The 23,754-nt window shown below is 41.1% G+C and overlaps 1 protein-coding gene across 3 annotated transcripts in view; it reads left to right on the top strand.

The window, feature by feature from the left end:
* The first annotated feature begins 1,351 nt into the window (after nt 1–1,351).
* Nucleotides 1,352–23,754, top strand: part of PLPP4 (phospholipid phosphatase 4) — a 48,623-nt gene continuing 26,220 nt past the window's right edge. For 2 of the 3 annotated variants that reach the window (XM_014886823.2, XM_088169390.1), the window contains exons 1-3: nt 1,830–1,959; nt 18,450–18,558; nt 22,364–22,454. In XM_014886823.2, the coding sequence (XP_014742309.1) occupies nt 1,904–1,959; nt 18,450–18,558; nt 22,364–22,454 (256 nt within the window). In that variant the 5' untranslated portion in view covers nt 1,830–1,903. Of the gene's footprint in view, nt 1,371–1,829; nt 1,960–18,449; nt 18,559–22,363; nt 22,455–23,754 lie in introns of those variants that run through there. The other variant, XM_088169391.1, reaches the window with a different exon arrangement.

Here is a 23,754-nt window from a genome sequence, read left to right on the forward strand (position 1 = left end):
CAGAGGTTTCACAATTCAACTTTGCTTCCTGAGAGCAAATCATATTTTTAGAATCCAGACTATAAGTAGTTGACTGAGCTTTGTTTGAAATTTAATGAAATAAGGTGTACAAGGGAGAAAGATCTCTTTTAAGTAACTTTTTTAGTGTTCTCTCCAATGCCAGTTTCACACCTGAGTTTTCTGGGTTTCAGTCATACTCCTTGCAACACATTTAGCAGTCATTGTAGATGAGTTTAGTACAGGATCTTATGTCTCTGTTGTTCCACAAACATGGTCAATAAAAGTTTTACTGCTTAGCAGTTAATTCAGAGTTCAAGGCTTCCCTTGAATGCATTGTGCATATATTAGGCAGATAGGTTTAACAAAGTCTCTCTGGCCTTAATTCTCCAGCAATAATCATGTAGTAAAGTGGATTGGATTCCTGCTGCAGTCCTGATGGCTGTTTTGTAGCTATGTGCAGTGGTAATAGCTATGAACACTTTCCTGAAGGACATGCCCCTCCAAACACCCCAAGAAAGCAGATAATTAAATACATTTAAATGTGAATTAGTTTGCTTCATTTCATGACTTAAGGCTGCAACTCTCTTACACTAAAGATATTCAGGAATCTCTCCATGCTTAGGAAGTTAAATGAACGCTGTGCAAAAGTAGATTAAGGTAACACAAGGATTTGGGCAGCTCTGAGAATGCCATTGAGAGGAGTGGTGGATGGACTGGAGGAGTCACAGGAGTAAACCAAGTCGTTGGTTGTTTTGCTGCCTTTCTCCCATCCCATATAACTACAACCTCTGCATATTTAGCTAAACTTATCTTTGGGAATGAACAGACACTGAATCGATGCCATCTTTAGGCTATAATATCACATATTAAGCAGAATCGGACCAAGGGACACCGAGATGACACGCTGGGTTATCTGCATTAACAACGAGGAGTAAGGTTTAAAATGGCACGGATGTGTGAGCAGGTGAAAAGCCTGTGATAATATAAATACACCCGATAGAAGGTGTTCAAACGCTGTTAATCCTTTATGCAAAGACAAAGCGAATGGGGCAGCACAGGAGGTCTGATGAGTGATTGCCCTTGGCACAACAGCCAAAATCTTTATGAACACCCGATCTGTGCGGTGATGCTCCCTCCCGCCGGCCCCGTTCATTATTTCTTTTCTCCATCTTTCTGGAGCTCGGGGCTTCATTAGGAGCCAGAGATGAACACCGGCACGCCAGCCCACGGTGGGATCTGCAATCCGGCGGTGCCTGGGGATGTCAGCCCCTCGCACCGATGGGTTCACGGCCTTCCAGGAAAGGATAAATGGGGCAGAAAAAGCGCTCTCATCGCGCCCCTCGCCCTCTCTAGGCGGGGACAGCATCCCGGTACCGGCGGGACCCGAGGGGCGGGCGGGACGGACCGGGCTGAGCTCCGGCTCCGGCTGCGGCTCCGCTCGGCAGCGCCGCGGGGGCGGGCGGGGAGGCGGGCACGGGAAATCCCGGGGATGCCCGGGACCCTCCCCTCGAGCAAAGACACCGCGTTGTCACAGGGACCCTCCCCTCGAGCGGGGACACCACGTTCATCACCGGGACCCTCCCCTCGAGCGGGGACACCGCGTTAATAACCGGGACCCTCCCCTCGAGCGGGGTCACCGCGTTAATAACCGGGACCCTCCCCCCGAGCGGGGACACCACGTTCATCACCGGGACCCTCCCCCGGCGCTCTCGGCTCCGCCGCGCCAGCGCCGCTCCCCGCACAGCGCGGCAGCCGCGGCGGCCGAGGGATGGCGGGGCCGGGGCTGCGGCCGGAGCCGCTCCGTGCCGGGCCCGGAGCTCCGGGGAGGGCGGCCTGAGGCGGCCCCGCTGCCCCCGGGCATGAGAGGCGGCGGCGCGGGGCCGCGGGAAGCGCCGGGACCACCATGCGGGAGCTGGCGATCGAGATCGGCATACGGGTGCTGCTCTTCGGGGTCTTCGTGTGAGTAGCGCCGGGCAGCGGCAGCCAGCGGCAACTTTGCTGCAGGGCTGCTCTGACATCCCAGTGCCGCTCGCACCGGGCCGGGGGATGCGGGATGGAGCTCCGGGCGGGAGCTGCGGGATGGAGCTCCGGGATGGAGCTGCGGGATGGAGCTCCGGGCGGGAGCTGCGGGATGGAGCAGCGGGATGGAGCTCCGGGATGGAGCTGCAGGTCTCCCCCGTGGGCTCCGGCGCTCAGGGGACCCCACCGGGGAAGCCCCCTCGGGATGCCCGAGCGAGCGGCAGCTGCCGCCGATCCCCTCTCCGGGATGCTCAGGTGGAATATTTATTTCCCCGAGGTGAGTCTTTGAGGGAACTCTGGCAGCCCCGGGGTTTTGGCGAAGAGCTGAGTGGATTTTTTTCTCGGAGAAGCTGCTGTTTGTGAGACAAGTGTGCAGAAAGCGAGCAGCCAAAGCAATGCAGCCTCAGAGGTGCTGGTGGTTTCGTTGGGCCGGTTGTATTTGGGAGGTGAAGTCTCACCTGGCGGGGCTGTGAACAGCTGGGTCTGGCAGCAGCGAGAGCCCCGGGGCTCAGCTGGAGCGTGTGAGAGCGGGTTTGGGAAGCTTCTCCGCACTCTGTTGGGCAGGGAGGAAAGTCATGAAAATCTGGTTGTTGAGAGATGTGCAGCTGTCGCTGCAGGACCATTCTTTCTCTTAGCTTTTTTTTTTAGGAGAAAGCACTTTTAGGCATTGTTTTGCTTTGTCTATTTCAGCCCTCTCTTTCGTGTAGTTTGTGTTCTGGGTGCATTTGTACAATGAAAAGTTCCACTCTATATAAGTTCGCATTTCTATTGTTTAATGTTTAAAGATGAGTGTTCTGAGTCTTTGTGGTCTCTCAGGAGTATCACAGAACGGGGATCAGATTTTGCTGTTTGCTCGTTTGTTTTCCCGAGGATGGATGCTGTCTCAGGTGCAGGCAGTACAGGACATCTGTTAAGCTGTGGTATTGACTTCGACCTGGTGAAACTGAATGCTTTGATGAGTCCTTTCTGAAACTCTCATGGTTAATTAATAACTTGTCCAATTTACTGGTGTTTGTTTTTTTCCCTCGGTGCTCATTTCTCTTGATTGTTGTTGCAAATCTTTGATTTGCAACAAAATCCTGTGAGGTGCCTTTGATATCTGTCAGTTCAGTTGCATCTCACTTTGAAAGCAGAGCCGTTCCTGGCAACAGAATTCCCTTCTGGAATACATGGAGTTACAGGTGAGCAAAGACCTCAGAAGCTGATGCTACCTCAGAACCTTCCTCTTCTTTATGACTGTGTGTGTAATTAATCGCCTACACCACCCTGTAGGAGATCTCTTCATGTAGGTTATTACTATGATATGTAAATCATGAGCCATCATAATTTGTCATTTCTTGGTTGTGCTTATCTTCTGCCTTTATTTCCTCTCTAAATGATACCAATATTTTCACCACTCTTTAGGCTGAGGTTCCAAAATCCTCTGAGGAGGGGTAGATAGCAGAAAAGCTCTTGGTAGAGTCACCAAAATGGCAAATGCCTATGGAAAAATTTCTCATGTGTTCAGGCAGCTCAGCTCCTGCCTCATTGGGATTCTAGGGAATAATTCTGATATTTCAATAGGTCATTCAGAGCCTTCATTGACATCTGAAAGTACTGGGCATGATAGTGTTCCAAATTCAGGCCAGTGTTTAGTTACATGAAGAACTGCACTTTATTTGCTGGTAATGGTTGCAAGAACACAATCTCTGGGTAGACCAAAAGAAGAGCTTTTCTAGTCAGATAATATTGACACAGAAACAATCTTTCGCTATTGCAATAGTATTTAATAGTTCTCTCAGTTTTCTAAAGGGCAGTTACTCACATTTTGAAACTTTTATGTTGCAGAGGTTTAAACACTTTTGTTTCCTGTGGTTTTATAGACAACAGGTGCAAAGATTTTTATGAACTGAGTTTAGTGGAATATCTTTTCAGGAGTGAACATTCCCTGGTGAATTTGGAAGCCTTGGGACTGGAACCCAGGCAGCAGCAACTTGAGCTGTGCTGCAGGAGAGATTTCTAGGAATGGAAAGGCTGTACAGGTTCCACCTCCCTTGGAAAGGAATGCCATTAGCAGAAATGAGCTGAGGCTGGGTCTGAGCTCATCTCTGTGCTGAGTGCCAGGAAATGAGGAACTGGACAGAAGAGAACGAGCTCTTTCTGAAAAGGTCTTGATGGCTTTGTGCCATTACCAGTCCTTGTAGTGTCAGAAGCCTGACCTTGAAGGTGATGGCTCCACAGCTGCTTGAGAGCTCTGAACCATCTGTGCCTCCCAGATCTGAGCTTCAACTTAACAATTCACATCACTCACAGCAATAGACTGGCACATTTTGTACCATAGAATGCAAAAGAAAAAGGTGCATATTCCACGCTGGAGCTTTGCTCGGTAATAAATGTCATTTCATAAAAATGGAGGTGTGAAAACTTCTGTTGACGATTGCTGAAATTGAACGTATTGCCAATTTGAATGTATTTTAGATCAAGAACAACCATGTTTTCTATGTTTAAGACTGGCAATTTTTTTTTCCCCTCCAGTTGCCATAATTATCAACGTCAGTCATTCCATCAAAGGCAGAAACCTAAACTTGTTATATAAGATCTCTTCTATCCTGCAGATGGGCAGCCTTAGAAGCAAGGCACATTTTTGGTAGTCGAGTATTGATTTGGTTGAATTCAGCAGCCATTTAGGGAGGATAATGATAACAACTGACTCACTCCTAGGTGTTGTGTTCATGGCAATTGCTGAGAGCTCACTTAGCAATTAAAGACCGGATTAGGTATTGAAATTTAGCAACTCAAGCTTCTCTGCCTTTACAGAGATCTGTGCTAAAGGGTGTTTTAGCCCTCAGGATTTACTGGTGTTGAAGGAGGGATTAGTTAGAAGAGATTTATTCGAAGGACTGTGTCTGCCTGAAATTGAGAAGCAGGAGTTAAAAAAAAAAAGTCAACAAACCCAAACTCCAAACAAAAAAGAGTCAAAACCCAAAAACAGGTGGTTGCAGTAAAAAAACCCCCTAAATACACACTTTACTGTGAAGTTAAATAGGGAGTCTTTGAGTACCTTCAGCAAAATAGCTCTCAAGCTGCAAGTTACAAACGGCAAGGATAGTTATTTCTGTTATTTCTGTTCTGCTCCAGTTGCTCCTGGTTTCTTAACTATCAATTTATTTTTTAGCTTTCAAAATATGTATCCTTACACCTTTTGATTGGGCTGAACTGATCTGATGGAACATGGGTGGTTTGTTAATTCCAAGGTGAAGAAAATTCTCAGGCTATAATTTGACTATTACGTGATGAAGTTTCAAACCTTTTCCAGGCAAATCTTGACTTTGATCAATTCCCACTTCATATTTTTGTTTAGCTTTTTACTTATTAAGAAATATCTGTGGGTGCAGAACTGAGTTTTATTTTTTGAGTGAGGTTTTTCATGTAAGCTCTCAGAAGTAGAGATGGTTTATTGTTTAATATAACAGCCATGAGGATGTTTACAAGAAAAATCCAGTGCTAATTTGAAGAATGATTGAATTAGGGTCCTGCAGCTCTGTTCTTCTTCATTTTTGTAATTATTTCTATGACTTGGAGCATCTTAAAATGCCTGATTAATGCTAAAACATGTTAAAGACGACTGGACTTCCATCTCCATGTGAGCAGTGGCATTGTCATTTACAGGTTGCTTGAAGAAAGCAATTTGTTTTGACTGACTTGGTTTTATCCAGATAATCCAATTATAAAGGGATTTGTGTGCAAGTCTGATGGTTTTACACAGGAGTGATGCCCTTAAAACAAAAGTTTTCATCTGTCCTAAAATGAATTCACTGAGTGGCAGCTCAGAGTGAGCCTGAGGGGCCTCTTTATTTCTTAGTTCTCTGTTTTAGGTGTCTTCTATGAGGAAAACTTTTTGCACCTGTTTCAGAAGTTTTAGAAGACCACACTATTGCCTCTTGGCAGGGAGAGGGGATTTGTGTGTGCTGTTGTATATTTAACCCAAGGACTTGTCAACAGCACGTCACTGATGTTTAGAGAGCTCATTGATTAAAAAGACAAAGTCTTTCAAGGATTGCTTCATCAAACCTCGAGCTCTTCAGTGCATGTGATGTGATTAAAATATAAATGTCGTTTGGAGTAATTGGATATCTTCCCCACAGCACAGTCTCATTAGCAGCCTCCCTTGGGAATAAATGTTTATCTGCAGGCTAATATACAGATATATATTGCACACGTGTGAGTTTACAGCACTGACTAATGCTGACATCCTTTGTGTGTGTGCCATGTTCAGTTTCTGCTGGAAGTAAATAAAAGCTGTTTCTGTGCGTGTTGTGTTTCTTACAAGTTTGCAGTATTAATATTTTAATCGAGTTATGAATATGCATGAAATAATTTGGTGTGCAGAGCTCTTTCAAGTAGCTTTCTTTGTCAGGGGATGTTGTCTTCTGGATATCCTGCATATGTTGCCTTTATAAATGATACTGTGTGTTGTCTTGTTAACACAGACAGAAAATCAATTACCCGAGGAAATTCTACAGTGCTGCACTTCTGCATTGCTCTTCTCCCAGATTGTGTTTGCTTTTTCTCTCTCATACGGATGGGATTTTTGGGGGATAGACTGAGCTGACAATTGTGACTGTAGGTAGCAAAAGCAAGATGGTATTGAGAAGAAATCACCAGACTGAGACATTAAGATTTATTTTCTCATTTTGACTCAAATCCTGCGAAATCACACAAATCAGTTGGACCAAGAATTCAGAGCACCTTTTAAGCCTTGGCTCTCTAGTTGAGTGTTTCAAAGTAGGTATTTGGCCACTTCTTGGTGGTTTTGTGTCCTCTGTTCTCCATTTGAATACCCCATAATTCTGACTTTGTTTGGAACCTGATTTTTGGCTTCTGATCCTCACAGTCTTGGACTTACTTCTGTGTGCTCTAATTTCTCATCCAGAAAACAAGGGCAATCCTTTTTCTCACCCTAATCCTTCTGTTAATTGATAAATTCTTTGTCATGAGGTAGCCAAACACATTGAACATTCTTGGAGCTTTTTCAGTGTTGGTTTCACAAACAGTAATGATAATAGGAAATGAGAACATCAACATGTTTGCTAACCTGCTTAAAAATAGGGGCATCACTGTAAACGTGATTTACATGTTATTAAAGAGACGCAAAGATTTGTTTTGTGGTGCAGGTTGAAGTCTAATTCACTCAGTAGGGTTAATGAAGAGTTAAGGGAGAGACCTGGTGCAGAAAAGAGCTTTTCTGGTGCTTAGGATCTGAGAACATCTATCAAGGTTCCAGTGCTCAGCAGAGTGGGTCACACCTTTGCAGTGATGGGAGAGCTGGAATGACATGGAGCTCCTGTAACTCCCTGATATGCCACAAAGTAACCTGAATTTTAACTTTGTTGGCACTGTGTCCTTGACAGGTTACTGTGAAAGCAGAAGGCCCTAAATACCAATGACACCCAGTGTCACATGAGGCACAGAACAGAATGACCATGTGCCTGTCCTGATGTGTGTGAGTTACCAGGGAGCTCACAGGGAAACTTGTGTTGGGTTTTATGGGCAGGTTTTGATGGCAGGGGGGCTGTGATGATCTGATCTCAGTCTGCATTCCCCATCCCCCTGTACCCCTGCAGGGCAGGAGGGAGAAAAAATTGCACGTTAAGCCTGGGGAGAAGGGTGGGAAAGCTGTTTTAAGGCTTAGATTTTTAATTTTCTCGTTTTCCTACTGTGATTAGACCAGTTTTTCCTCAGTCAGGTCAGTTTTGCCTGTGACAGAAACCGCTGAGTGATCTCTGCCTGTTCTTACCTCCACCCAGGTGTCTTTCACTGCATTTTCTCTCCCCCATCCTGCTGAGGAGGGGAGTGATGAAGCAGCATCCACTCAGTGTCATCCTGCTGTTCAGATACTTGGTGTTTCAGTTAGCTGGAACTTCTGATTCCATTGTTTTCGTATCTTATTTATTGGGCTAGGGTAGAATTTTACTGGCTTTGGTAACAGTTATTCAGCAGAAATTGTACCTACCTGTCATCTTGTGCAGGCTCTGTGCAAAAGGCAGACTTTTTACAGACTGTTGTGTCAATACTTCGAGATTGTGGAACTGAGTTATTTCATTTGTCTTCCCTCAGTCTGGGGGAAAGAGGGAGTGAAAGGATGGGAAGAGGGAAGGGGATTTAATGGCAGGAATTCGAATTGTCCTGCTAATAGGATAGGATTTACAGCTGATCTCCATGGCTAAACTCACAGCTGAATACATGCTAAAAGAGGATGTTATTGTAAATGCCAAAGCATCTGCTCCAGATTTTTTGAGGAGTAAATGGTGACTTTGTGTCTCTTGTTGAATCCCATTTACTCACAGGCTTTGGCACGTCGTGTTTATTTGCTTCTAGCCTGATTGAGGATGTTTTTTAGTGAGAATACTACTGATAGGGTTCCTGGGGGGGAAATTTTTCTTTAATAAATTGATTCTTATACTTTGATCTAAGCACAGTCAAGATAGGGCACGACTCTGATTCTTTTGGGAAAGAATTTAAGAAAAATTATAGTCTTACTGCCGAGAATGTACTCATATCTGACACAGTAAATCAAGATCTTTATGGTTTCCCAATCTTTCAGTGACTTTGAAAAGCCAGTACTTGGAAATAGCTGGCAGAATTATTGATGCTAAAAATGAATTAAGGATAATATTTAGTGTGTCTTGTAACTTTTTGGTGTAGTAAGGACTGTGCTGGTACTGAACAGGGGATGCCTGTGTGTTACATCTCTATTGGCAAGGATTAGTGGACAAGGACAGAAAGCTAAAGGCAGCACTCATGTCCCTAATTAAAGTATTGGTTGTGATCCACTAATGAGCAGCAGGGACTTAGGCTTGGATGGGTAAGGAAAGCTTCACTTGTCTCTGGGTCAGAAGAGCTGCTTTGCAGTGGATCCAATTCCATTGTCTGCATGGAAGAGACAAAGTTGTCATCAGTTCTAGCACTTGAATGAAGATTTTCATTACTACTTAGATTTTAAAGTACCTTCCATTCATATTTTCCCCCTGCCTTTAAATGTTAATTTTGTCATCATTGGACAAGTCATTGAGATGTAAAAAACTCTGTGGTTGATTGATATGATTCAGTAGAAAACTAGATTGGGATTTTTTTTCTTCATTTTAAATCAGATTGCTGCAGTCCTGTATTTGTATTTGTTTGTTTGTCTGCATTACAAAACACTTCTAGTTTTACTGTCTGAATGGCTAAACATTTTCCTTGTTAAAATACCACAGAATTTGAATTAAAATTGCATAGGAATGCAATGAGTGGAAATTGTTTTACTGTAGGGTAGGTAACAAGGTAACAACTGGTGTTTTCATAGTAAGTAGCTGATTGAGATTAATTATTCAGGTGAATTCCAGAGAGTTCGGGGGAAGAGTGAGGAAGATTGTAAGAGAGGTATAGGAAACATCTTTCCTTTTTTTTTTTCTGGAAAAGATAGAAATAATTCAGTTGTTTAATCCGAAAATCTGCGGAGGCAGGGCAGAGATCTTCACTGATAAACATCTCCCTAAAGGTGTATGGAGACAACAAGCTGCTCTTCACATCCTCTGGGAATTAGACAGAAAAGAAAGATTTTTGAATTTGTAGCAAAGGAGACTTAAGGTTGAATGTGGGGAAATATATTCTAAGGTCAAGGACTTTGAGCACTGTGATAGAGTGCCCAAGGACGGGTAGAGTCTGCACCCATGGAAGTTTTAAAATGCAAGTTACACTGAAGTGTTTCAGGAGTATTTTACATCAAGTTTTGCTTTGCTGTGAGGAGACAGACTGGCTGGTCCTGTAAGCTGGCACTGAGTGGAGTGAGGTTTATACTGTCTGGGAGTGCCCCAGAGTGTGGAAAAAAGTTTGAAGTGAAATTTCTTGTAAGAGATTTTTTACTCATCTTGATGGGTGGGAAAGGAAACAGAGATACCAGTTTGAAATTACTTGGAGAATACTTCAGCAAACACTGAACAGAAGCTGATGGTCCCTTCTGCAGGCAGTGCCCTGCCAAAGTTTGTGTGCTCAATATTCTGCATTAAGCAGATTGTGGGAAAAATGAAACCCTAGGTTGGGTGCAATGTTTTACTCTGCAATCTGGCATTTTAGCCTTTACTGGGTGAGAAGTTTTACTACTTCTTTAGCATGTCTAATGGAGGTGCAGAAGCTGCCTCAGAAGTGTTTCACTCTGAAGGGTTTGTGGCTCCCTGCCAAGTGTTGGGAAGCCTTGCAAAGGGAGATCAGCAAGGGGAGTGTCACCTGACAGAACGAATTCTATTTCCATTAGCTGCCAATTCTCACCCATGGGAGAACAGATCTAACAGGCTGTCTGTGCTCTCACAGCCCGCAGAGATTAATGACACAATAATAATTGTGTTCATCTCAAGGTGCTTTCCAGGAGTGTAACTATTGCTGTGGCACCTCAGCGAGTGCTGCAAAATGCAAAAAATGATGTTCCTAGTCCCCATTACTAGATCTTCTTCTCTAAGTATTATTACTTATTTTAATCATTGCTAAACTCTGGAACATGTAGTTCACACACAAGTGGTTTTGGAGTGAGTGATTTTAATATAGTTGGATTTTATTGGGAATATCATTAGGAGGAGGAGTGAAGGAGGGACAGAGAGAGCTGAGAGGGGGAGCTTTGGTCACAGAGTAAAACTCAGCATGGATGTGAGTTTACCCCAACTTTCATTTCAGGTCCAAACATAATCAATAGTGTGTGACATGCAGACATGGAAAAAAAAAATAAAGAAACTTTACCAGGCTCAGCTCCATCAATTTGCTGTGAAGCTGTGTGGTTGTGCAGGGAACTGTGGAGAGTTTGACTGAAAACAGTTTGAGATGTAATCAAAATAAGCATTAAAAACATCAAGAGGAAAATTTTGACTGTCTGCAGCGTGTTTGGGTTCATTATTCAGGCTTGTGCTTAGTTAATTTGAGCCTGTAATATGAATTCTGTTTTTCACTTTAGGATAAGGTACAGCTGCCAGCTTTGACACTTCTAATGGCTGCAGAACTCATTATTTCATTCCCCTCTACTTTCTCCTCCCCAAACATATTAAAATGGCTTTTGTGAAATATCATGTATCATAGGTATATTTAATAAAAATAGAGGATAGAGGCAACAACTAATACCATAAATAATTTTTTTTGTAAATAAAATGAGAGATAATACAATAAAAGCAGGAGCCAATAATTTTCACTTCTCTGATATTGGTTATTTCTGTAAAACTACCACTGTTGAATATTTTTGGTGCATTTCTGGATGGCCTGAGGAGTTGCACCTTGACACAATAAACAGCAGCTCTGACCTCCTTGCCTTGTTTTCCATGGGCAGCACTGCTCCATGTGAGCAGGGATCACAAGGACTGAAGGACTCTCACCCCAGGAGCAGCTAAATGCCAAAACAAAATGTTTTTGTTTCAGAATGGTTTATTTTATACTCTGCTGATCAGAAAGCAAAGCTGCAAGGATCACTTTCAATATTAGGTCAAGAAAAGTTGTAAAAATTAAAAACAAGTCCTTCCTTTTACTTTGCTCATTTCTAAATATCCCACCTCTGTGAGGAAGATGGGATGGTGAAAATGCTGTATTGAAGCTAAATAAGTACTTTAAGGCCTGGAAACTCATTTCATTCCCATGGAATGGATGGAGGTTTTCTGGATTCACTGTGGCAATAATGATGCTCAGTGATATTTAGCTCCACTTGCTATCAAAGGCTCAGCCCCTAACAAGGAGAATGCATGGACTGGAAGTTTTTGGAATCTTTCAGGTGCACAAGAACAAGTTCCTAGCTATGTTAACCTCTTGTTCATGCATGCTCAGATAATCCTTTCCCTTGCCTCTGTGTCACAGGAAGGAAATTCTTTACTTAGAGAGAGTTCAAATGCCAGGGGCTGAGAAAACAGGGACCATATAATTGAAGTGCAAAGAAAACCAACATTAGGTTCTAAAACTCCACTCCAGGCTGTTCTTTCTTTTTCAGCATTGTGAAATGATTGTTGGTTTGCTCTTTCATATTAGGTATTTTAAGTATATATCTCATTTATATGTGATTTCATCAGCTGCAGGACTCCTGTTGTGAGTCTGTATTGTTTTTAGTTCGAGATCTGAGCTTTTAAGTGAGCCCAGGCTCCACAGCTGTTGCCTCCTTGCTGGGTGCAGTGTTGGCTGCAAGGAGGAGAGCACAGTGTGGCCATTCCTCTTTGGAAGAAGTTATACCCTGATATAAATCTGTAAAATCAGTGGATATGTGAGGCAAATCTGGGAAACCTATCAGTAAGGCTGAAGGAAAATACTGGAAACTCTCCTTTTTTAGCACTTCAGGGAAATATGATAGCTGTGGTAATAGTGTGTATTTTAAAACCACATCAGAATTTATTTTCAATCTTTTCTTAATCAAAATGATTTCTTGTATATCTGAAGGGCTAATGGAGGCATATGTGCTAATTAAATGTCACACTGCTATTGCTAGCTAATTGAAAGTATTCAGAAATATTTTCCATCAAGTCATACTGACTCATCTGAAGCCAAAGCTATCCTCTAGAACCAGTCCTCTACTTTCTAGCGACATTAAATAAAACCCCCAAAAATATTGCCTGTGCCCTTTGTCTTTATCAGTCTCAATAAAGATCTATATGGGGATTTCAAATTGTTAATCAGAAATAGCAGGTGTATACACAGCATGGCATTGTACTGGGAAATAAAAAGTTTTTAGCTGTTAAAATGGGATAATGTATTGATACTGGTGTTTCTGTGTCAGTGTGAGTGTACAGTACTTAAGTGGTTTCAGTGGAGTTAAAAAATGACATTTACAGTAACACATTTCCATAAAAGTCTGTGAAGAACCAATAAAACATTAGGTCTGTTCTGATGCATTCAGTACCTATTGCAACATAAATTCAGATATGTATTTAAAATTAACTCTTTCCTTTTGATTTCTATGCAGAAGTTAAAGCTGTTGCTGGGTGTTTGTCAGCAGTGCATACTTGGCATGTGTAGGTACCAGTCCAGCTAATAAACAAAGTGCAGAATTCAGAGTTGCTCTGATACTGATACTGGAATGGTTTCCCCTACCTTGCTTTGTAAAATCGTGTCAGGAAACATCAAATCCCTTACAACCCACTGTTGTGCCTTAACTACAGGCAACATTTCTTTTTCTATCAAAGCAGAGTTTGTATTATTGAAGTTGTATTTTTAATTCATGCCAACTTCTTCCTTGCTCATCATTTGTAATTGATGGCCATATATATTGCAGCCCTTCCTGATGGCTGAGGAGCTGTGGATTTCCCAAATTACTTTGGATATTTAAATGGCTCAGATCTCTTTGCTTGTGCTAACCTCTGAGCTGACACAAAGCTATCTCATCATGCTGATACACACAGACAGCAGCATTTCAGACTCTGAATTGCTCCAGCTCCATGGAGAGCAGGATCATGCTGATAAACCACAGGCATTGCTTCTTATCTCCCCTCATCACTATCCCCTCTCCTTCAGTTTTGTTAATTTTACATGCCAGCCACAAAACGTTTCAAGCTTTTCATATTCTGTCTCTTTTTGCAGAAATTTGTAAAATGACCTTCAAGAAGTTAGCTTTTTTTTTTTTTCCATAATATTATCTGTAGGCACTAAAAAAAAATCTAGGTTTTCTTACAGCTTGAGAATAAGTTATTCTCTCCAGGGACATCAAATAACATGACATGAATGCTTTCCCCACTGTTGGTGTGTTTCAGAAATTGAAGTCTTGAATTCCAGTGTGAGCCAAGGTGATGTGAACAGTGTTCAGTGCCCCCAGCTGATGCAAACTCTGGGCTCTTTCTCCTTTAAATCACTTGTGGGAAGCCCCTGAAGCAAATCCTGGGTTAGGAATTGTGCACATACTCTGCAATTAGGCCAACTTTTACCAACTTCAGCACCACTGACACCACTCACAACCTTGCAGAGTAATTGATTGCACAATTTAACATGGCAGGTACACCAGACAAGCTTTTACTCCCAGTTTGGGGAATCCTAGAGGAAATATCCATGTAAAAACATGCCAAATGCAGTTCCAGCAGCCCAACCACAGTTAACCTGTGTTTTTGGGAGAGGCAGCAGGGTTTGCTCACACAGAGCTCTGCAGGCAGGGAATGGTGGTCAGAGACAAATTTTTTCTCCACAAGCCCCCAGAGGTGATTTATAAGAAAAGTTCATTGACATCTGCTATCTTTCTGTTGTTTGCCCCAATGGGGACATGCAGACAGAGCCATTTGGGGATAAAATCTGCTTATCAGTAAAAGAAGCTTAGAAAAGAGGAGAATTATTCATAAGGTATCTGGGATGAAAGTCTGGGTGTCACAATCACAAGTTCCTGTTCATTCTCTCCTGGTGCCATCCCATGTGTCCTCTGTCCTCTCAGTTATTGTCACTTGGTATTTGGAACAAGATTTGTTTGTGAGAGAAAAAGGCAAAAATCCCAAATTTCCCCCCTTCTATTGCCAACCACCCTTTAGCTCATGCTCAGCTAAATTTAAAAATTCAAACCTTGCTGTGTGATTCATGCAGCTGGGGCCAGGCACTGGTGGGAACAACAAGATGAGATGACAAATAATATCTTGCTTATAATATAAATAATATACTGCTGCTTCTGGGAAGTGAAAACCACTGTGGAAGCTCAGGTCTAAACCTCAGTGAGGATATTTATGCACTGTTTGATTCCTTCACTATCAGTGAATGGTTTCATAAAAAGATAACCCCAAGTTATTAGTCCATATCATCACAAAACTGCTTTTAGTGTGCTGTTACCTGGCTCTGGCTGTGATGTGGTGCTGGCACGAAATGATCCTAAAGGGCTGCACGCTGTGAAATGGAAATGAAGTTAATGTACCTCGAAAACCTTGGAAAAGAGCAGCATTTCTGCTCAGTGAGGAGCTGTAAGCAGCAGTGCTGGCATGGCCAAAGCAACCCCAGGGACTGAGGCACCTGTTGCTCACTGATGTTTTTAATGGAATTTGGGCTCCTCTTTCCCTTGGGCTGCTTTGAAAGTCACAGTTAAAGGCTCTGGAAGTTAATGGAAAACTTTTTATGCCTTAAAGTCACGTCATCAGGCTGAAGTGTTGGAAATCTAGCTTGCTAAGCTGTTAAAAATGTTGGGTGAATATGTAAAAATGAACAAAAAGGCCAAAAAGCAAAGACTAAATTTCTCTGTGCTAAAACAAAGGAACTTTTTTTTGCCTTCCTGCTGCCAGGGGACACTTCCCTGACTGAGGTTGTACTTTGGGCCATAACACCAAAGGATCAAAACCAGTTTTCTTAGTCCAAGGACTGCATTCATTTCTCATAGCATCTAGTCCTTTAAACAAGCTTGTGCTGCCTTATGAGCAGTGATGGACTGTACTTTTGGTTGGGACAAAGGAACATAAATCACCACGTGTCAGGCAGCTTAGAAACCAGTATGTCCTCATGATTGTTTCATGGAGTACAAAGGGAATTGCCTTCAAGCTACTGAAATCTCATATCCACTCACCCATTGGTGATGCTTCAAAAAAGAAGAGAATTGTTCTCTTATGAGTCTTGGCATAAAAATTTAATTAGCAGTTGAGCTCTTTGGGAAGATAAAAAAAGTGATTTCTTTTTTTACAGTCTCTTTCCTTTAACTGTTTACTTTCTATTTCTGTCTTGTTCACAGAGACATCTGCTGCCTTCTGCAGCTATTTTTTTCTGTTTCAACAGTGATTTTGAAATTATTTTGTCCAGAAAACTTTTTTTGTCTATTTTGTTTGTTTTTTGGGGGTTTTTTTGCATTATTTTGCACTAAATTCTTACACAGTTTTGGGAAGATATTCAGAACACAAGTCAAATAAATGAAAACCTAATCAGATTTAATATATAGTGGATACAAAACTGCTGCTGTTCCATAAAATAATAATAATTACAGTCATTGATGGATTTGTTGAAATTACACATTCTTTATATGAGTACAAATGAGTATATATTAATCAAAAAATCAGTCCTCATCTGAAATCAGATACTATTTATGTTATTTATTACATTTTCATCTCTTTAGCACATCTTATTTTGCTCTTAAAGACATTAAATCTTATGACAATATGCATCTGCAGTGTCCTAGCGTGTTTCCTCTGAGAACTGAGTTTGATTTTTTTAATTCCTCAGATTTAAACAACAATCATTTTAGTTTCCTTACATCAGGAGGGCCAGGAAACCACAGATCAAGAAGAGCCCCAAACCTTTAACTCTGTTGGCATTTGTTCATGATGTCAAATGTTTTAACATCAAACTAATTACATTTCTGGTGCAATGTGACAAATTTTCCAAAAGTGCACCGGTGCAATGATGTGTTGTGATCACCTTCAAGCACAGATGTTTGTGTGTGGTTTGCTCTCTGCACTTACCAGAAATGCCTCAAATAATATTCTTTAGGACTCTCTCTTAGTTGAAATTTGGAACCAAACCTGCTTGTGTTGTTGTAGGAGTCGATCTTTATTTTTCTAGTTGAAAACTAGAAAATGAATTTTTCATATGGGTGGTATATTACCTGGAACTGTTCTTTTTTAGAAATGTTTCCTATTTTCACGTCTTGCACAAGCCATTGTCTTTTAAACTTAATAAAAGTTCTGTTTTCATTTTGAAAACACTGAAACAAATTGTTTTGACACTTCTGAAGTTCACCTTCTTGGGAGAGCAGGCTCAGACTGCAGAAGCTGAGTATAACAGTAAATATTCCCCTTGCAAAACCAGACTCCTTAAGCTCCCAGAACAATCTTGTTGTCCATGTAGGCCAGCATAGGACACATAAACACTGTGACAAGTGACAAGGCTGTGTTTGACCTTCTTTGGTCCCTAGATGTGGTTGTTGTCCTTTAGGAAAGGAGAGGAAGAGGAGCTCAGCTGGGTTTTTTCAATGTTGTGTGGAGGGAGCCTGAGTGTGCTCAGGTCCAGGGGCTCAGAAAAGGTTTGGGGTGACAGATTCCTTTAAAGGTCCCCTGGTTCCAGTGCCTTGCTCCTGGTGAGGAAATTGCTGACCCAGCTCAGTTTGAGGCTTCTCTTCCCTGGGGAGAGTTGCACTTGTGAGTGTGCTTTAATTTCACTCTGCTCTACAAATTGCTCTGGGCTTTTTCTCTTCACAAAGTGACTTGATGTGCCTGCTTCTGATGTGAAACCTGAGTTTGGAGAGGTTCAAAGCCCTCGGCTTTGGGAAATTTACAGTAAAAAGAGCTTTGGGCTGTTACACCTCTGAGTTCTGGCTCTGTGGGTTTCTCAGGTGAGACCCATCAGCAGAAAAGTGGTGCCTGGGACTTCCCTCAGCACCCATCCCTCGAGTGATGATAAACCAGACCTGAAATGATCAGTGGAAAGTTCCCAGGTTGTCTGATACTAATTCAAAGCCAAGAAAAGTTAAAGAGCGCTGAAGGGGTCTGTGGAAAAAAAGGAGTATGGATTAAATGATGTGAGACCATTTAGGTGGCTGTGAAAAGCTTCTGAAACTTCGAGCTGCAGCCAAAGATCACAGCTCCTGATTTATTCTGTGCATGACAAAAGACACCCAGGCAAATTACTTTGTACAGAACAATGGGACCTCGACATTTTATTTTGATGCTCTTAATTGCAAAATAACATAATTACAGAGCGATGAGGTTTTTTAGTGTGTTTGTGTTTTTGTATGTGTGTGGTTTTTGTGTGTTTGGGCAGATTATTTTTGTTTTTCTGTTCGGTTTTTTGGGGGTTTGTTTGGTTTTTTTGTGGTTTTATTTTTTTTATTTTATTTTTTTTCTTTGTAAGAGGGCTAATAGACATAATAATGAAATTAAAACTGCTTTGGTCAAATGAGAGAATTAGCCATTTCTGGTAGACATAGATTCTGCTTAAGCTTGACAGCCCATCCTGTTTTAGGAGTAAGTCTCTTTTGGAGATTTTATCTAAAGTTTTCTCTCTTTTCCATCAGTAGAAGAAATTTTCTGGGTTGCTTCTTTCTTTTGCTTTGTGATCTTGCAAATGCAGCCGTCATGCTTCAGAGTCTGAATCTTGACATTTGAAAGATATTTTATATTTTACATTTGTTATATAATTTCTTCAGGGTAAAAGACTGGATTATATGATTGTAAATTGATAATAAATGAGTACATGACTTTTTAAATCTCACAGTGTTATTTGCACACTTTTCCCACAAAAGAAAATAAAATTCTCCACAATAGTGTTTATGGAACTTTTATAAAGTTGTAGAACAACTTCAAAGGTGTAGACCTTTAAAACCCCTTTTCTGAAGGGTGCATTTATAAAGTTTGTATTACTAAAATGCAACGAGGTGGCAATGTAGCAATTTATTAATTAAGATAATTCATGCATGCTTTGTCATAGTAAAATTTGGGGGAAATTCTAAATGAGCAGAACCCTTCTGGGGGTTTTTGGTTATCACTTAAAATTGTATCTTTCATTGTGTTTTTCAGTTTTACAGAATTTTTGGATCCATTCCAGCGAGTGATCCAGCCAGAGGAGATCTGGCTGTACAAAAATCCTTTGGTGCAATCAGACAACATCCCTACACGGCTCATGTTTGTAAGTACTAAGGGCCTGTGGCTCATTGGGTGGCTCTAAACTGAGTAAATTTTCATTTGATAAGCAGTAGAAAATAGTTCACAAGTGGAGGATGTTCCTTTAATCCTAAAGGCAAATCTTTTCCAAACCAATGTTGTCCAAAATGTAGCAAATGATGGGAAGTCTTTAAAAAGCAGCGTTATCCAGTGAGTGAATTTATGAATGCTGAATTTTCAGTTTAGGATTGAAAGCAGTGTTAGCTGAGAGGGATGTGAGAGAAATGAGCAGAGAAGATTTTTCAATTAGCTGGTTGGGTGACCTGACAAAACCTTGCCATGCTCTCATAAGGTTAAGTGCTTAAATTTTGAAATCCAATTTGTTTTAGCCATGTTAGGCACTGAGATACCGGACTCTGAATAATCTTTTTTTTTTTCCCTAAAGGCAAAACCTTTGTTTTAGCTTCTGCCAGCACTGAATATATCACAGAGCTGCCCTGCTGTCACTGCTCTTCTGGCTCCTCCCTGCTCAGCACATGCAGCCTGGATGGCTGAATTTGATTATCAAACTTCCTAATTTTGATAACCTTCACTAGCAATGATTAATAATCTCTATATATAGAGTGCAGTAAGGCAGACCACCTCAGAAATGCTGAATTTATGAAATTATGTAGTTCAGGCTGTAAAAGTGGTAGTCCAGTCTTTCCAGCAGCTGCCTCAAAGTTGTCTTTCCCTGAGTCTTCAGTGAGGCCAGGGTTTTACTTTTCAAACTTGAATTCAAATTAAATGCAAATCAGCTGTATAATTTCTATTCATCTTTTTTCATAAGCACTTCATCCTTTAGTCATTAAAATTTTTTAATTAAGGAACAACTTAAAGGTGCCTCCTGCCTATGAGGTGACCATATATCCCAGCCTTCCAAGACAGAGGCTGAAGCCCCGATTTTTAAATTTACCTTTATAAACAAGAAATATTTTGTTTATATTGCATGAAGAAGCAGCTCTATTTTGGATTTTTTCATCCTGGATGGATGAAAATATATATGTTTTTCGTGAAATGGAAGACAGCTGTGTAAAAAACCCCAAAATCAAAAGCAAACAACAAACAGACAAAATAACCCCCAAGCCAAACATTGAATTATTGTGCTGGGCAAGGCTGAGTTTAATTGTGTGACTTTTCCTTATGCTCAGCATTACTTTGCTACATCTTTTTAAAACTGAGGAGTTCAAGAACCAAGAGTAAATCATTGTACAGGGTTTTGCTGCAGTAGTGAAACTATTTTTGAAACCAGTTGGGATAATCATGAGCCCATCCTCTTTTTCCCTAGGCAATAGGCACTGGGAAGCACAATTCTGGGTTATAATTATAATATATTCCTCTGCTCCCATAGCCCAGATTTTGGCAAAGTTTGTGGTGGAACTTTGTGTCAGTAATATTTGTATGGCCTGTGTTCTCTTTCTGGCTCAGATTTTAAACAGTGAACAGCTTCTTAAATTAAGAAACATAGGTAATTTCTATATTCTTTTCTAATTTTTTTAATTTAAAAGAAGAATCTGACTCTAGCATTATTCACAAGCTTTCATTATGGAAAGAATTTGTTGCTACTACTGTACTCTGATATTGAAATGTATGTGGCTTCTCAGAAAGCAATCTCTAAGATTTTATTAATTACTGGCTTATTTTATTTGCTATGAGAGCCTTGAATTCAAGAGAAATGTTGTGAATGCACACCCAAATTAGAGCTGATTTCTGCATGGGTAGGAAAAACTGAGAACAGCCTGGTTCTGTCTGTCTGTCAATGGATATTCCTTGGAAAGTGCAGGTGAGTGCCAGCTTTCCCCTGGAGGAATGGAAGTGTGTGGGAGTCCCTGTAACTTCAGCACATCTCTGCCTTGCCAGGATGAATAATAAATGACAGAGATTTTGTCCATGTTTCACAAAAGCCTGGCAGTGCTGGAATATTTCACTGCTGGAAAAGGAAACATAGCTGAGATGCATCTGAGGAGAGAATTGCTCATTAGAATGTTGCCAAATCTGGTTTAGATATGAGCCATAGAGAAACTTTTTTGGAAAATAAATAAAAAGGGAGTCTGTCACAAGCCAAAATTTGTGTGTGCATTTTGCTGCAGAATAAAAAGCACCTTCCAGCTAATGCTTTTGTGGAAGGAGCAGCAATACACCACGAGGATGAATAGTTCATCTCCCTCAAAAATTCACATGTTTGTAAAATATGAGGAAATCTGCAGTTTTACCACATTCCTGAAGATGGATGGGGAAGTGGTTGGGAACAAACTGCCACCTGAATGCTATTCTTTGTTGATAATTTCTGCTGCTCCCGCTTGTTCAAAAGATTTCTGACTCCATTAAACCACCACTATAAGCCTGTCAGCCTTGGCTATATTTCTACATGTTCTTCAGTACTGAAATGCAGGTATTTTTCATTTTTTTGTTTTGTTTTGTTTTTCCTGGTGGCAATCCTTATTTTAAGAATGGAACTAGAAACTTTAGGATTTGCTTTAACCTTTTTTTTTTTTTTTAAATTTCACGATCTGTCTCTGAAAGCAGAAATCAAACTGTTGATGAGGATAGAGAGAAGTGAATATTTCTGGAGCAGTAACGTGCCATTGGCATCCAAACTTGAATCTCACACAGACAGAGGGAGACTTTAAGTGGAAATAACACATCTTTTTGCACAAAACTTGGTGCTTGCCTTCCTAAGTGTAGAAAAGGGGAACAGATTCCAGCTGTGTGTTTTAATCTGAGTTAGATTTTGCAGATGCAGGTGAGGACAATCTGGTACAGGATGCACAGCCAAAATAACAAATGCAATGCACTATTGTGTTGCTCCCTATTCAGATTGTCTAAAATCAGAAAGTGAGGGCTGGGATGAATCTGTGGTATGAAAAGAAGATTGAGTCACGTGTATTTTGCCATAATATATCTGTCTGGTCTGGGTTTTATGTCAGTGGGGCTATTTAGGAAATAAAGCCCAGTTCAGCTTCAGTAAAGAAAGCATAATCTTACCTACGACCTGGCGCCCCTTGTGCCATTTACAGCTTCATTTTTGCCTTGTTTAAAAAAAAACCAAAACAAACCCAAACCTCAACCAGTAATTTTCACTTTTTTTAAAAGAGAATAAAGTGTGTTCACTGAAGCACAGATTTATTTCAGGTTCCTTGTAGGAGGATTCCTGTCCTCCAGCACTGACAATGACAGGATAAGGTTTTGTTTAACCAGTGACTAAATCTGTAAATGTTCAGGTGTGCTTTTGCTGGGTTTGAACAAAACAAAGCAGCTCGCTCCACACCCGAACACTTGTAAACAAAAGAATCATAAAGACACAATCTTCCCAATGCATTCAAGCATGACAGTTGAAAAGAAAACAAAAAGTAAGATAAAGAGCATTTTTAAATGCCAGGAGGTTGGTGCTGCAGTCTGTTTGTTGAGCAGGGTCTTACTGAGCCTGGGTGGGTGGGCTGCTCATTTCCTCAGCAAAGCACACTGAGGAAAAAATGTCCAAAATCTGTAGGGATCAGTGTATGATTTTTGTGGACATTATGGACTGTTACTTTTTCATTGGGGAAGCTGACATTTTAAATGCAGCTCTGGGCAATTACAAATCAATTATAGCCGAGGGCTATATTGGAATATTAATGTGCTCGTCATCCTGTAGTTGCAAAGACAAATCATCCCACTTTGCTTAAGGTCAGGAGTTTGATAAAGATCATTCAGCCTTTCAGTTTAAATGGAGCTGGCAGCAGCTAATTATTAATCAGTCGGGCTGAGAAGGAATTGATGCCCTCACACATGGTATTTGTTATCTCTCACAGGCAATTTCGTTCCTCACGCCACTAGCAGTCATTTTTGTGGTGAAAATAATCCGTCGAACAGACAAGACCGAAATTAAGGAGGCTTTCCTAGGTAATGTATGTCATACTGCAGGGTGGGGAAATGTGTGATAGCTCTCAGAGATTGATTCCCAGTGCAGTCCAAGCCTTGAAGAAAACCTGTCCCCATTACAGTCCCTTAGAGCAGCTTTCAGTGCAGTTTCAAGGCATCTCACACAAGCCTTGGGTTTTTGTGTGTTTTTACATTTCAGATTCTGTGCTTTAATCCCACAGCCTAGCCAGCAAGGACTGGAATTTGATCAGCAAAGACAAGTCCATCTGAGAGACTATTCAAATGTATATTTTTTCTGTCACACCCAATCTATTATTTACCTCTCATTTTTTATACTTGCAGTTATTCTAAATTGAGGCTTTGACTGGGAAGTCCTGTGCAGCTCAGCTGTTTATTGTAGGAAATTACTCCTCTCATTGTTTTCTCTGATCTTATCCTGGAATTTACTGTTACCCATTGCAAAACCCCTGCTCTTGGCTCAGTTTTTCTAATTAGAAGCTGTTGTTTCATCTTAAACTGCCAAAGGAATTAGCTGTGCACTTAATCCTGGACTGTGAGCAGTAGTGGCTGTGCTATGAGTGAGGTCTAATTACAGTTGTAGACAGAAAATTGGGGCAGAGGACAGTGGAGAGGGTAAGTTTAAAGCTGTTCCAGCTAATTCTGGCTGTGCCTATCTCTTGAAATCTTACAGTGATATGTGCTCAGATCCTTTTTACATAGATACTGCCAGAAACCAGCATTGATTCAAGCACTTTCACTGGCAAGGGATGCCTTGAAGCACTAAGAACTGCAAGTGTTTTTGTTGGCCTTATGTTTGAAATATGCATAATTCTGAAATTCTGCTTTACTGGCTAATGCACACTTCAATTTATTGTCCCTTACATAGTAAAATCAAAGCAAAACTCAGCCTTGCCTTAGCTAGATAGGATGTAAATGGCACTGTGTAATTGGAAAAGATTTTTTAGACAAGGCTTCATTCCCATAGATTATTCCTTCTCTAGTTGCTCTCACACAAGTGTGAAATGATCCTAGGTTTGTTTTGACTGCTGCCAGTCATTTGCTGTAAGTTCTGAAATGTCTTAGACTGATACTTTGCTGACAAGTCCATTCAGTGGAAATAACTCCTCATTCATAAAACACACAGAGCCAGCTCTGAGCCTCACTTTCTGTTGTGTAAGAAGGAAAGGAGCTTAGGCTCAGTTTCTCCATTGCTTACTTTCACCTTTTTGTCCTAAAAAGACATTATTTTTTCCTGCTGTTTTGCTTTCTGTTATTCCCTCTGTAACATCTAGGAGAAAAGTTGCCAGCTTCCCCAGAATTC

Source organism: Sturnus vulgaris, chromosome 8 (genome assembly GCF_052056855.1).
Source record: "Sturnus vulgaris isolate bStuVul1 chromosome 8, bStuVul1.hap1, whole genome shotgun sequence".
Lineage (NCBI taxonomy): Eukaryota > Metazoa > Chordata > Aves > Passeriformes > Sturnidae > Sturnus > Sturnus vulgaris.